General features: G+C 42.9%; 1 protein-coding gene across 1 annotated transcript in view; it reads left to right on the forward strand.

Annotated features, from left to right (window-relative positions):
* The window catches only part of LOC124041504 (cadherin-23-like), a 640,482-nt gene that overhangs the window by 356,775 nt on the left and 268,129 nt on the right, over positions 1-15,578 (forward strand). The window contains 1 exon segment of the mRNA XM_046359178.1: positions 8,745-8,857. Within this exon segment, the coding sequence (XP_046215134.1) occupies positions 8,745-8,857 (113 nt within the window).

Below are 15,578 nucleotides of genomic sequence, written 5' to 3' on the forward strand. Positions count from 1 at the left end.
AGGTAGTTTGCCCCCGGGGATGCATTGTGCAGACCTCACTACCCTCTGGAGAGCCTTACGGTTGTGGGCGGAGCAGTTGCCGTACCAGGCGGTGATACAGCCCGACAGGATGCTCTCGATTGTGCATCTGTAGAAGTTTGTGAGTGCTTTTGGTGACTAGCCAAATTTCTTCAGCCTCCTGAGGTTGAAGAGGCGCTGCTGCGCCTTCTTCACGATGCTATCTGTGTGGGTGGACCAATTCAGTTTGTCTGTGATGTGTACGCCGAGGAACTTAAAAGTTACTACCCTCTCCACTACTGTTCCATCGATGTGGATAGGGGGGTGTTCCCTCTGCTGTTTCCTGAAGTCCACAATCATCTCCTTAGTTTTGTTGACGTTGAGTGTGAGGTTATTTTTCTGACACCACACTCCGAGGGCCCTCACCTCCTCCCTGTAGGCCGTCTCGTCGTTGTTGGTAATCAAGCCTACCACTGTTGTGTCGTCCGCAAACTTGATGATTGAGTTGGAGGCGTGCGTGGCCACGCAGTCGTGGGTGAACAGGGAGTACAGGAGGGGGCTCAGAACGCACCCTTGTGGGGCCCCAGTGTTGAGAATCAGCGGGGTGGAGATGTTGTTGCCTACCCTCACCACCTGGGGGTGGCCCGTCAGGAAGTCCAGTACCCAGTTGCACAGGGCGGGGTCGAGACCCAGGGTCTCGAGCTTGATGACGAGCTTGGAGGGCACTATGGTGTTAAATGCCGAGCTGTAGTCGATGAACAGCATTCTCACATAAGTATTCCTCTTGTCCAGATGGGTTAGGGCAGTGTGCAGTGTGGGGACATCAGAAAAGATATGTTCCCAAAACCCCCAAAAGCTGTCCAGTTGTACAGATGATTCACAAATTGTATACCCCAAGACATGCTAACCTCTCACCTTTACGACTGTAACTAAGGCTGGAAAGTCAATACAATCAAACTAGCAAGTGCAATGATCACAAGTAATTTTGCTAATGGACTAGCGCAAACACAAGGTCTGCAGGCTGGATAGGACACAAGCGATCATAAATGAGTCAACAGTCAACAGAGCCATCTCCTTTATGAACATCATGCAAAGGAGAAACATGTAGACCTATTACAACAACATTTGAGCAGTAGCCTAGACTAGCTTCTCAGCTACAATACATTTTTAGTTTACCAGACAGCAATGCTGTATTCAACCGCACCATTGATCAATGCAGTGCAATTTTTTTTTACATCTTTGAAGTTGAAATGTTGCAACAAAACCTCTACTTATGTTTTTGTTATTTGGAGAAATACTTTTTTGATTAGGGTCGCAGCATTTTACGCACATCTGCAAGCACAGCAGCAAAGGATGGACAAATATTATTTATCTCTTCATTTGTTGTAATATGTCAAAATTAGATATACAGCATCAGTTGAAGTCAGAAGTTTACATACACCTTAGCCAAATACATTTAAACTCAGTTTTTCGCAATTCCTCATATTTAATCCAAGTAACAATTATCTCTCTTAGGTCAGTTAGGATCACCACTTTATTTTAAGATTGTAAAATGCCAGAATACTAGTAGAGAGAATTATTTATTTCAGATTTGATTCATTTTATCACATTCCTAGTGGGTCTGAAGTTTGCATAAACTCAATTAGAATTTGGTAGCATTGACTTTAAATTGTTTAACTTGGGTCAAACATTTCAGGTAGCCTTCCACAAGCTTCCCACAACAAGTTGGGTTAATTTTGGTCCATTTCTCCTGACAGTGCTGGTGTAACTGATTCGGGTTTGTAAGGCCTCCTTGCTCGCACACGCTTTTTCAGATCTGCCCACAAATCTTCTATAGGATTGAGGTCAGGGCTTTGTGATGGCCACTCCAATACCTTGACTTTGTTGTCCTGAAGCCATTTTGCCCCAAGTATGCTTGGTGTCATTGTCCATTTGGAAGACCCATTTGCGACCAAGCTTTAACTTCCTAGACTGATGTCTTGCTTCAATATAACCACATAATTTTCCAGTCTCATGATGCCATCTATTTTGTAAAGTGCACCAGTCCCTCCTGCAGCAAAGCACCCCCACAGCATGATGCTGCCAACCCCATGCTTCACAGTTGGGATGGTGTTCTTTGGCTTGCAAGCCTCCCCCTTTTGCCGCCAAACATAACGATGGTCATTATGGCCAAACAGTTCTATTTTTGTTTCATCAGACCAGAGGACATTTCTCTAAATCTTTGTCCCCATGTGCATTTGCAAACCATAGTCTGGCTTTTTTTATGGCAGTTTTGGAGCAGTGGCTCCTTTCTTGCTGAGCGGCCTTTAATTAAGGCCGATCCTTTTCTACCTGATTCCTCCAGCATCTTCAGAAGGTCCTTTGAAGTTGTTGTGGGATTGATTTGCACTTTTCGCACATAAGTACATTCTCTAGGAGACAGAACGCGTCTCCTTCCTAAGCGGAATGACAGCTGCGTGGTCCGTGGTGTTTATACTTGCGTACTATTGTTTGTACAGATTAACGTGGTACCTTCAGGCATTTGGAAATTGCTCCCATGGATGAACCAGACTACAATTATTTTTCTGAGGTCTTGGCTGATTTCTTTTGATTTTCCCATGATGTCAAGCAAAGATGCACTGAGTTTGAAGGTAGGCCTTGAAATACATCCACAGGTACACTTTCAATTGACTCAAATTATGTCATTTAGCCTATCAGAAGCTTCTAAAGCCATGACATAATTTTCTGGAATTTCCCAAGCTGTTTAAAACTTCTTATGGCTGGAGGCAATATTGAGTAGCTTGGATGAATAAGGTGCCCAGAGTAAACTGCCTGCTACTCAGGCCCAGTTGCTAATATATGCATATTATTATTATTATTATATGAATATTTGGATAGAAAACACTCTGAGATTTCTAAAACAGTTTGAATGATGTCTGTGAGTATAGCAGAACTCATATGGCAGGTAAAAAACAGAGATAAAATCCAACCAGGAAGTGGAAAATCTGAGGTTTGTAGTTTTTCAAGTCATTGCCTATCAAATATGTAGTGTTTACGTGGTCAAATTGCATGTCCTAAGGCTTCCACTACATGTCAGCAGTCTTTAGAAACTTGTTTGATTCTTCTACTGTGAATGAGGAAAAATGAGAGCTGATTGAGTCAGGGGTCTGGCAGAGTGCCATGAGTTGATCACGCGTGCTCACGTGAGAGTTTGCTCTTTTCCATTGCATTTCTATAGACAAAGGAATTCTCCGGATGAAACATTATTGAAGATTTATGAAAAAAACATTCTAAAGATTGATTCTATATTTCATTTGACATGTTTCTACGAACTGTAATGTGACTTTTGTCTGAACTTTCGCCTGGACTTGCCCGCGCCTCGTGAGTTTGGATTGTGTACTAAATGCGCAAACTTAAAGGAGGTATTTGGACATAAATGATGGACACTATTGAACAAATCAAACATTTATTGTGGAATCATCAAAGTTAAGTGAATATTTATAATGCTATTTCTGACTTCTGTTGACTCCACAACATGGTGGATATCTGTATGGCTTGTTTTGTGGTCTTAGCGCTATACTCAGATTATTGCATGGTGTGCTTTTTCAGTAAAGCTTTTTTGAAATCTGACACAGCGGCTGCATTAAGGAGAGGTTGATCTAAAGTTCCATGACAATTGCATTTTCATCAACATTTATGATGAGTATTTCTGTAAATTGATGTGGCTCTCTGCAAAATCACTGCATGTTTTGGAAGCAAAACATTACTGAACTTAACGCGCCAATGTAACCTGAGATCTTTGGATATAAATATGAACTTTATCAAACAAAACATACATGTATTGTGTAACATGAAGTCCTATGAGTGTAATCTGATGAAGATCATCAAAGGTTAGTGATTAATTTTATCTCTATTTCTGCTTTTTGTGACTCCTCCCTTTGGCTGGAAAAATGGCTGTGTTTTTCTGCGACGAGGTGCAGACCTCACATAATCGTTTGGTGTGCTTTCACCCTAAAGCCTTTTTGAAATCGGACACTGTGGTGGCATGAACAACAAGTTTATCTTTAAAATGGTGTAAAATACTTGTATGTTAGAACAATTTTCATTATGAGATTTCTGTTGTTTCGAATTTGTACTTTCACTGGCAGTTGTCATATCGATCCCGTTAGCGGGATCTAAGCCATAATAAGTTTTAAAGGCACAGTTAACTTAGTGACCCACTGGAATTGTGATACAGTGAATTATAAGTGAAATAATTTGTCTGTAAACAATTGTTGGAAAAATGACTTGTGTCATGCACAAAGTAGATGTCCTAACCAACTATAGTTTGTTAAAACATCTCGGATAGGTGGGATGCAAATGCAGAGCGCCAGATTCAAATAAAATACTATAAAATTAAAACTTTCATTAAATCATACATGTAAGATAGCAATTTAAAGTTACACTCGTTGGTGAATCCAGCTAACATGTCAAATTTCAAAAAGGCTTTTCGGTGGAAAGCATAAGAAGCTATTATCTGATGATAGCACAGCAGTAAACAAAGAGAGAAATAATATTTCAACCCTGCAGGCGCTACACAAAACGTAGAAATAAAATATAAATCATGCCTTACCTTTGACGATCTTCTTTTGTTGGCACTCCAATATGTCCCATAAACATCACAAATGGTTCTTTTGTTCGATTAATTCTGTCCATATATATCCAAAATGTCAATTTATTTGGCGCGTTTGATCCAGAAAAATACAGCTTCCAATTTGCGCAACGTCTCTATAAAATATTTCAAACGTTACCTGTAACACTTTGCCAAAACATTTCAAACTACTTTTGTAACACAACATGTCCACTTGAGAGAAGGTGGGAATTATCTGTGGACACTTAAGGGATGGTTATGATGAGTGTGTTTCATTTGGTGACCTCAAAGAGGACAGAAAACACACATAACTATATCTCTGAATATGTACATTTCTCAATTATGGGGTTTGCATCTAATTCTTGTATAAAATGAATGAGTAAAGATGAAACTATTTGTGAAATGATGTAAGGTGATGTTAAAGCTTCAATGTGAAAACATCCGGTGAAATTGTAGGGTGCGCAATTCATATAAATAATCGTAATATTAAAAATTTATGAACATACAAGTATCTTATATCGGTTAAATGCTTGAATTCTTGTTAATCTAACTGCATTGTCCAATTTACAATAGGCTTTACAGCGAAAGCATACCATGCGATTGTTTAAGGACGGCACCTCACATCAACATATTTTTCAACCAGCGCAGGCTTCATAAATTTGCAAATAGCGATTAAATAATCACTTCCTTTTTGAATATCTTCCTCTGTTTGCAATGCCAAGGGTCCCATCTACAACATGCATGGTCGTTTTGTTAGATAAAATCCTTCTTTATATCCCACAAAGTCTGTGTAGTTGGCGCCATTGATTTCAGTAATCCACTCGTTCAACACGCAGACAAAGGAAGCCAAAAAGCTATCGCTAAACTTTGTTCAAACAAGTCAAACTACGTTTCTATGTAATCCTCAGGCACCCTAAAATGAAAATAAACTTTAATATTTCATTTGGAAAGAAATATGTTCAATAGGAAAGTAAAATTAGCAACTGAGCGTTCTCTTTATCTCTCGGCCACAAACTGATTTTCAAATGTGACTCCCAGTACCAAAACTTAAAATTCTTCCTGATTTTGGAAGAAACAATCCTGAAACCTTGAAAAAAGAACATCTAGTGGAAGCCATAGGAATTGCAATCTGGGAGCTGGAATTACATAGGACTCATAGCTTTCCATTGAAAGAGCATGTGATCTCAAAAAAATAAAATCCAGTTGGTTTGTCTTTGGATTTTTGGCTACCATATCAATTGTGTTATAGTCTCATACATTATTTTAACATTTCTACAAACTTTTTGTACAGTGTTTTCTATCCAATGATACTATTTATATGCATATCCTGGCTTCTGGGCTTGGGTAACAGACAGTTTACTTTGGGCACTTCAGTCAGGTGGAAATTCTGAAAGAAGGACCCTAGCCCTAACTAAGTCATTGGCCAGCCCCCGTGAACACAGACATGATCTGGCATCATGGAACAGCACTTTTCTACTGTTACGAATACAACCCCCTCCTGAGGAAATCCTCTACAGACCGAGCGTACACCGAGGCCGCACCTCGATGGACACCGAGGCGGCACATGTTCAGTTTAGACCACAAAAACATCAGTATAAGCTAAGGTTGTAATGGTTGTTGAATTCCTAACCATACCACGTGGAGCATTGGCTACATGACTGGAGATGGTTAAACTCTGAGACTATCCATCCTTACCGAATAAGTAGATCATAGATAATCATAGATAATTATTACTAGTCTGCAGCGAAAAATTATGTCAACCTGGGACACAATGACCGTAAACTGCCAAAATATCTATTTGTATGAGAACATTTCAGAATGGTACTCTGAAGTATCCATTCTAACCACCTAAGCAGAGAAAGAGAGATGCTCTGATGAACGGACTCTCCGCAGAATGACGATTCCAACAGAGATCATGACGACACACTAGGTGTACATATACATTGATTGCAATTATTCCCAAAAGAATGAGCGTTCATCTGCAAAGGATTAGCATTTCAATTAATATAATTATCCTATAATATAATTAATAATAATAATATAATACTCCTTTTGTCGTCTTTCCCGCCCTTTTCAGTCCACACCCACTGCCCTTTGTCCACCAAGCTGTCATATCGGCTTAGCCCACTAGGGAACCTCCCCTATCATTTCCTTGTAACCATTTCTACTGTTTGTGTGTTTGTGTTTCTGTGATTATTTAGTTAGTTAGTAAATAAATTATTAAGACAATTGGTGTATGGATGATTCATAGTAAAGCCTGGGTTTGTGAAGATAGCCAACAATTTGTGACGTTTGGAATGAGACTAACTTGAGTTAAAGAACAACTAATTAATAAGAAAACGAATTGATCAGATATTAAAATAGTTATATTAGGAAAATTATAACTTTGTAATCTGAAGATTTTCCTTGGAGCCCTGAATTCCTAGTTAATTACATTTACATGATTAGTTTAATCACCTAATAATAATTACAGAGAATTGATTTGATAAAATAACAGTCTTCACTTTAATGATGCCAAAGACATGACAGCGGGAATAGCGGAGAAGTCCAGGGAAAATTCCGAGCCCCCAGGCAATGAGCGTGTGCAGAACGGTCTCCAGCCTATGATGGCACCAGCAGACCAGTCAACTCGTATGATCACGTTTTAGTGAAGACCCAGATGCAGACAATGTTGAAGTAACAAAAGTTTTTTTGAGAACAGGTCAAGGACAGGCAGAAGTCGGGAATCCAGATCGGAGTCCAAAACATACTGAAACGGCAGGCAGTCTCAGGGTCAGGGCAGGCAGATGTCAATAATCCAGTGTGATGTGACAAGGTACAGAACGACAGGAATGCTCAGGGTTAGGGCAAGCAGAATGGTCAAAAACGAGTAAAAACTAGAGACAGACAGGAAGGAGAATAATGCTGGTAGGCTTGACGAACAAAATGAACTGGCAACAGACAAACAGAGAACACAGGTATAAATATACACTGGGGATAATGGGGAAGGTGGGCGACACATGGAGGGGGTGGAGACAAGCACAAAGAAAGGTGAAATAGATTAGGGTGTGACACAAGTGCTTGTCAAATTGTGAATGAGAGACTGATGAAATGTGTGCAGCCTGCGCTAGAAACAGAGCATGCAACTTTTTCCCCAAAATTTTTTTTTTTGCATTGTGCGTCCTTAGAATGTATTATAAATGTAAACATATAGCCTACTGTTTGTATCACAACTAAAGTTGCATATAAATTAAGCATATAGGAGGACCTGTTTCTTTGGTAAACACATATGCGTACTCCACCAAATAGTTTGGGGGAAAATATCCTTTCTATTTTACTCAGCTATGTTCAATATAAGTGTTCTTACTATTCAATAATGTCATTGGAACTATAAGCAAATCTTGCCTGCTAAATGAATAATGTAGCCCAATAATGTAGCCCACAGCCAAATGGCATAGCCAGATCAGGGCCTAACGTAAGGAAGACTCAAAATGTGCTATTCTTATTTTCTGATGTAGGCTACATTTTATTCATAATCATAATTATAATTTATTATAATCATAATCAGGTTTCTTTAGACTTTGTCTAAAATAAATCATGGATTTATTGTGACGGTGTAGGCCTAAGGTACTCAGCTCTTTCCGAAGTCCGGAGCCTGCTGGTTTTATGTTCTACATGATCATTAATTGCACACACCTGGTGTCACAGGTCTAGATCCGTCCCGTACTAGAGGGGAACAATGAAAAAAATCTGCAGATCTAGCTTCAAGGTCTAGAATTTAGTTTGAAATGTGTAAGCTATATTAAATGGATTTTTAAACTTTTTAATATATAGATGTTCCAAAGGTCCGCATCAGTGGCTTGTAGGCTATGTGTAGAAGACGGAGATGCTGAATTTGTTGATGTTAATTAATAGTCAATTACCATGAGACCAGCAGTTATTTCAATGACAATCACTGGCTGACAAAATCTCATGACCGCTACAGACATTAGTTGGAGAGATGAGGATCACTGAATCTCTCTCCCTTTCCTCTCTCTCACTCATCTCTTCCCTCATGTCTCTCTCTCTCTCTCTCTTTCTCTCCTCCCCTCTCTCAACCTCTAATACCCCCCTCTCGTCCATCCTTTCCCTCTCTCCCCCTATTCTCTCATCCCTCCAGGCAATACCAACAGTATCTTTGCTCTGGACTACATCAGTGGCTCTCTGACGGTAAATGGACAGCTGGACAGAGAGAACCCCCTCTACTCACCCGGATTCACTTTCACCGTCAAGGTCTGTCTGTTTGTGTTTAGGCCTGGGACTGATGAGAGAGAGACCTAAACTGAACATAATAGCTACACCACCACTCTACATTTTCTTTAGATGTAAACCTTCCCAGTCACATACAGTACCCAAATGTTGAATTAAGATATCATGTATGCTAGTACAGTATAGAAAACATCATCAGTACTTAATTCAAGGCATTGGGATGTGAGGTATAATCTGCCAGGTGTGCATTTCCACACTCCGCCCTAAGGCTTATTATGACAGGGTCCTGCTGAGTTCCTCATATTTAGAGAACGGTTAGACTTCCTTGGGAGCAACCTGGGAGGATAAAGGAATGGAAGATGTTCTTAATGTTGATGGAGTCCTGCCAGGCCAATGCTTTGGAGATTACTTGCTCCTTCTCTCTCCCTCTTCATCTTTGTCTTTCTGAGCCAGATGTAGATTCTGAATATCCCTTCACTGAGCCGTGAGAAGTCTCTCTCACTCTCCCTCCCTTTCTCTCTCAATTTGGTGCATTCTGTCATAGTGGGAGTCTTTCCTTCTCACCCCTGGCCTCTTCATCTCCTTACTTACACTTCTATGCTTCCCCTCCTCCTCTCCTCACCCAACAGTTTGAGAGAAGGGGCATGAAATGAATTTTAGTATGGCAACGGGAGAGGGGGAAGAGTTGGAGGGATTTTTGGTTAAAAGCCCGTTTTCACAGAGTGAATCTTGATGACTGCTTTCTACCAGAACCTTTTGTCTGGTTTAGACACACAAATAGGTGTGTGTGGTTTTAGTTAAAAGGTGCTACTCTAAAACCATAAAGGGTTATTCGGCTTATCACTGTAGAAGTACCCTTTACATTGTTCCAGGTAGAAACAGCGAACCGTTTTGAACCATTTTTTGAAGAGCATTAGTATAATAATGCAAACAGGGAATTCCATCACATCTTATTATAAAATATACCCCTCCCACCTCACTCGTTACTCTTGATTGAAATCAACCATTTCAGCAAACTAGGAGAAAATTCATAGACCAAAATAAAAATGTATTTTTGAAAATGTATAATATGGAGATTTTCCTTCCCTCTTCTTTGGTGTCTTTATTGATTCTGAGTACTGTAGTAATATAATTATTTTTTTCAATTTAAGACCAGCTTAGGTAGTGGTTGCGTCCAAAAGGGCACCCTATTCTCTTTATGGGGCGGCAGGGTAACCTAGTGGTTAGAGTGTTGGACTAGTAACCGAAAGGTTTCAAGTTCGAATCCCAGAGCTGACAAGGTACAAATCTGTCATTCTGCCCCTGAACAGGCAGTTAACCCACTGTTCCTAGGCTGTCATTGAAAATAAGAATTTGTTCTTAACTGACTTGCCTAGTAAAATAAAGGTAAAAAATAAAAATAGTGCCTTACTTTTGACCAGGGCCCATAGGGCACAATAAGGAATAGGATGCCATTTGGGATACAATCAGTTTTGAGTGGGTGGAGCTCAGCATTCAACACCATAGTCCGCTCCAAGCTCATCACCAAGCTCAAGACCCTGGGGCTGAACACCTTCTGCAAATGGATCCTGGACATCCTGACGGGCCGCCCCCCAGGGATGATGGTAGGCAACAACACATCCGCCAGGCTGACCCTCAACATGGCGACCCCTCAGTGGTGTGTGCTTAGTTCCCTCCTGTACTCCCTGTTCAACCATGACTGCGTGGCCGCGCACGACTCCAACACCATCATCAAGTTTGCTGACGACACGACTGTGATATAACTTGTCGTGACGTGACTATCATGAATGAGATTAATGTTATTTTATCAAATCAATGAACTATGTTTAATTATTACATGATTCAATGAATATGTAACAATTAACTCATTAATAACTTCTGACACCATGGGATAACGTATTTAACAAGTTACTCTCTCCCGAATTAAACTCTTTCAAGATATATTAACATCTATAGATAGTCAATTATTCTTACCTCCTCAGTCTGATTCTGAACATCATTGACCTCGTAAATCTGCACGAACCCTAGCCTAAGTGATGATGCAGCGATACACAAAATAGCTTCAAAATAGTTATTCAATAACTAACTAAATAATCACACAGAAATACATAAACACACACACTGCAGATGATTGATTACTAACATAATGCAATGAAACAGTCCCTTGTGAACTAACCCGATATGATGTTTTTTTGTTACACAATGGAAATGGTGTGGGGAAAGATAGAGTGGGAGAGACAAAGTGAGTGGAATTATTGTACATACATTGGGAAAACACGCTCACCGTAAATATGGATATTTAGCAGCCTAACAACCGCCCATTCAGATTTAGAAATGCACCGTTTATTTACACTTAGATGTCTTTCTGTCGTCTCTCTGTTGAAACCACTTGTCTCTCTATGGCGAGTAGTACGAGGGATGTAACACTCTGTTTTGTCCACCAGAGGTCACAATGTCCTTTGTAGTTGTAGGCTTCTTTTGTTCTGGAGTGGTCGTTAGAATGGATACGTAAGATGTACCACAATGTGGTGAGAGGGAAATGTTAATCCCCTCTTGTCTTCAGTTGAGTTTCCTAGACTACCAGTACTTAAACAGCTGTAGACTGTGAACAGTAGTCTTCATCTTTGTCACACCAGCCTTCGCTTTGGCTCCCGCTCCTATACAGCTCAGGCGTTCGGCGTCGCCGGCCTTCTAGCTGTTGCCAAACCTGCTGCTGGCAAATGTCCTTCACTCATCAACCCAGGACTTGACCCGTCCCACCTGGTTCCAATCCCCACTCTATCACTGTATATATACTCCCTCTGTCATTTTTCTTTGTCGGTCATTGTAAATGTTGCTTTTTTTCTGAGAGGAATCTCATCTACTATTTCCTGAGTATTTTATTATTTAGCACTTTGGGTTTCATCCCGCTTAATAAACTTAGTAGTTCAGAACCTGTGACTGTCATGTTTTGTCTTATATTGTCTTGTCATTATGCTTTCCCTTCTGTTAGTTTCCCCCTGCTGGTCTTATTAGGTTCGTTCCCTTTTTCTATCCCTCTCTCTCCCCCTCCCTCTCTCTCCTCTCTCTATCGTTCCGTTCCTGCTCCCAGCGGTTCCTCATTCTCCTAACTCACTCATTTAGTCTTTTCACACCTGTCCCCTATTTTGTCCTCTGATTAGAGTCCCTATTTCTCCCCTGGTTTTCCGCTTCTGTCCTTGTCGGATCCTTGTATGATGTTCGCTGTGCTGTGTCCTTGTCTCGCCCTGTCGTGTCTTGTCTCCTTCAGATGCTGCGTGTGAGCAGGTGTCTAAGTCTGCTACGGTCAGTGCCTTCCCGAAGCAACCAGCAGTCAATGCTCGAGTCTCCAGTCTGTCCTCGTTACTACGAGTGGATTTAAGTTTTTTCCTGTTTTGTTTTCGTCTTGAGTTTTACTGGAATAAAGACTCTGTTTTCGCTAAGTCGCTTTTGGGTCCTCATTCACCTGCATAACAGAATGATCCGACCAAGAATGGACCCAGCGACTACGGATTCTCGTAACACAGCCGTCGAGATCCAGGGAGCTATGCTCGGCAGACACGAGCAGGAATTGTCTGCTGCTCGTCATGCCGTTGAGACCCTGGCCGCTCAGGTTTCCGACCTCTCTGGACAGTTCCAGAGTCTTCGTCTCGTGCCACCAGCTACTTCCTGGTCTGCCGAGTCTCCGGAACCCAGGGTTAATAACCCACCTTGTTACTCCGGGCAGCCCACTGAGTGCCGCTCCTTTCTCACCCAGTGTGATATTGTGTTCTCTCTCCAACCCAACACATACTCAAAAGAGAGAGCTCGGGTTGCTTACGTCATATCACTCCTTACTGGCCGGGCTCGAGATACAGACCAGTATCCCTTCTTTCTTTTCTCTCCAAAACTCTTGAACGTGCCGTCCTTGGTCAGCTCTCCCGCTATCTCTCTCAGACTGACCTTCTTGATCCAAATCAGTCAGGTTTCAAGACTAGTCATTCAACTGAGACTGCTCTTCTCTGTATCACGGAGGCGCTCCGCACCGCTAAAGCTAACTCTTTCTCCTCTGCTCTTATCCTTCTAGACCTATCGGCTGCCTTCGATACTGTGAACCATCAGATCCTCCTCTCCACCCTCTCCGAGTTGGGCATCTCCGGCGCGGCCCACGCTTGGATTGCGTCCTACCTGACAGGTCGCTCCTACCAGGTGGCGTGGCGAGAATCTGTCTCCTCACCACGCGCTCTCACCACTGGTGTCCCCCAGGGCTCTGTTCTAGGCCCTCTCCTATTCTCGCTATACACCAAGTCACTTGGCTCTGTCATAACCTCACATGGTCTCTCCTATCATTGCTATGCAGACGACACACAATTAATCTTCTCCTTTCCCCCTTCTGATGACCAGGTGGCGAATCGCATCTCTGCATGTCTGGCAGACATATCAGTGTGGATGACGGATCACCACCTCAAGCTGAACTTCGGCAAGACGGAGCTGCTCTTCCTCCCGGGAAGGACTGCCCGTTCCATGATCTCGCCATCACGGTTGACAACTCCATTGTGTCCTCCTCCCAGAGCGCTAAGAACCTTGGCGTGATCCTGGACAACAAACTGTCGTTCTCAACTAACATCAAGGCGGTGGCCCGTTCCTGTAGGTTCATGCTCTACAACATCCGCAGAGTACGACCCTGCCTCACACAGGAAGCGGCGCAGGTCCTAATCCAGGCACTTGTCATCTCCCGTCTGGATTACTGCAACTCGCTGTTGGCTGGGCTCCCTGCCTGTGCCATTAAACCCCTACAACTCATCCAGAACGCCGCAGCCCGTCTAGTGTTCAACCTTCCCAAGTTCTCTCACGTCACCCCGCTCCTCCGCTCTCTCCACTGGCTTCCAGTTGAAGCTCGCATCCGCTACAAGACCATGGTGCTTGCCTACGGAGCTGTGAGGGAACGGCACCTCAGTACCTCCAGGCTCTGATCAGGCCCTACACCCAAATAAGGGCACTGCGTTCATCCACCTCTGGCCTGCTCGCCTCCCTACCACTGAGGAAGTACAGTTCCCGCTCAGCTCAGTCAAAACTGTTCGCTGCTCTGGCTCCCCAATGGTGGAACAAACTCCCTCACGACGCCAGGACAGCGGAGTCAATCACCACCTTCCGGAGACACCTGAAACCCCACCTCTTTAAGGAATACCTAGGATAGGATAAAGTAATCCTTCTCACCCCCCTCCCCCTTAAAATATTTAGATGCTCTATTGTAAAGTGGTTGTTCCACTGGATGTCATAAGGTGAATGCACCAATTTGTAAGTCGCTCTGGATAAGAGCGTCTGCTAAATGACTTAAATGTAAATGTTAAATGAGAGTGGGGCACAGCTATCTGGGAGGCAAGGGCTGATTGTTCTAACAATTACCTGAACTTTAAAGAGGAGATGATACGGGTTTTTGATCGTTCAGTTTTTGGTAGGGAGGCTTCTAGGGCCCTGGCTTCCCTATGTCAAGGTGATCGATCCATAACGGATTACTCTATAGAGTTTCGCACTCTTGCTGCCTCTAGTGACTGGAACGAGCCGGCGCTGCTCGCTCGTTTTCTGGAGGGACTCCACGCAGAGGTTAAGGATGAGATTCTCTCACGGGAGGTTCCTTCCAGTGTGGACTCTTTGATTGCACTCGCCATCCGCATAGAACGACGGGTAGATCTTCGTCACCGAGCTCGTGGAAGAGAGCTCGCGTTAACGGGTTTTCCCCTCTCCGCATCGCAACCATCTCCTTCCTCCGGCTCAGAGACTGAGCCCATGCAGCTGGGAGGTATTCGCATCTCGACTAAGGAGAGGGAACGGAGGATCACCAACCGCCTGTGCCTCTATTGCGGATTTGCTGGACATTTTGTCAATTCATGTCCAGTAAAGCCAGAGCTCATCAGTAAGCGGAGGGCTACTGGTGAGCGCTACTACTCAGGTCTCTCCATCAAGATCCTGTACTACTATGTCGGTCCATCTACGCTGGACCGGTTCGGCTGCTTCATGCAGTGCCTTGATAGACTCTTGGGCTGAGGGTTGTTTTATGGACGAAGCATGGGCTCGGAAACATGACATTCCTCTCAGACAGTTAGGGAAGCCCACGCCCATGTTCACCTTAGATGGTAGTCATCTCCCCAGTATCAGATATGAGACACTACCTTTAACCCTCACAGTATCTGGTAACCACAGTGAGACTATTTCCTTTTTTATTTTTCGTTCACCTTTTACACCTGTTGTTTTGGGTCATCCCTGGCTAGTATGTCATAATCCTTCTATTAATTGGTCTAGTAATTCTATCCTATCCTGGAACGTTTCTTGTCATGTGAAGTGTATAATGTCTGCTATCCCTCCTGTTTCTTCTGTCCCCTCTTCTCAGGAGGAACCTGGTGATTTACATTTACATTTACATTTAAGTCATTTAGCAGACGCTCTTATCCAGAGCGACTTACAAATTGGTGCATTCACCTTATGACATCCAGTGGAACAACCACTTTACAATAGTGCATCTAAATATTTTAAGGGGGGTGAGAAGGATTACTTTATCCTATCCTAGGTATTCCTTAAAGATGTGGGGTTTCAGGTGTCTCCGGAAGGTGGTGATTGACTCCGCTGTCCTGGCGTCATGAGGGAGTTTGTTCCACCATTGGGGGGCCAGGGCAGCGAACAGTTTTGACTGGGCTGAGCGGGAGCTGTACTTCCTCAGTGGTAGGGAGGCGAGCAGGCCAGAGGTGGATGAACGCAGTGCCCTTGTTTGGGT

The sequence above is a fragment of the Oncorhynchus gorbuscha genome, linkage group LG08, assembly GCF_021184085.1.
Source record: "Oncorhynchus gorbuscha isolate QuinsamMale2020 ecotype Even-year linkage group LG08, OgorEven_v1.0, whole genome shotgun sequence".
NCBI lineage: Eukaryota > Metazoa > Chordata > Actinopteri > Salmoniformes > Salmonidae > Oncorhynchus > Oncorhynchus gorbuscha.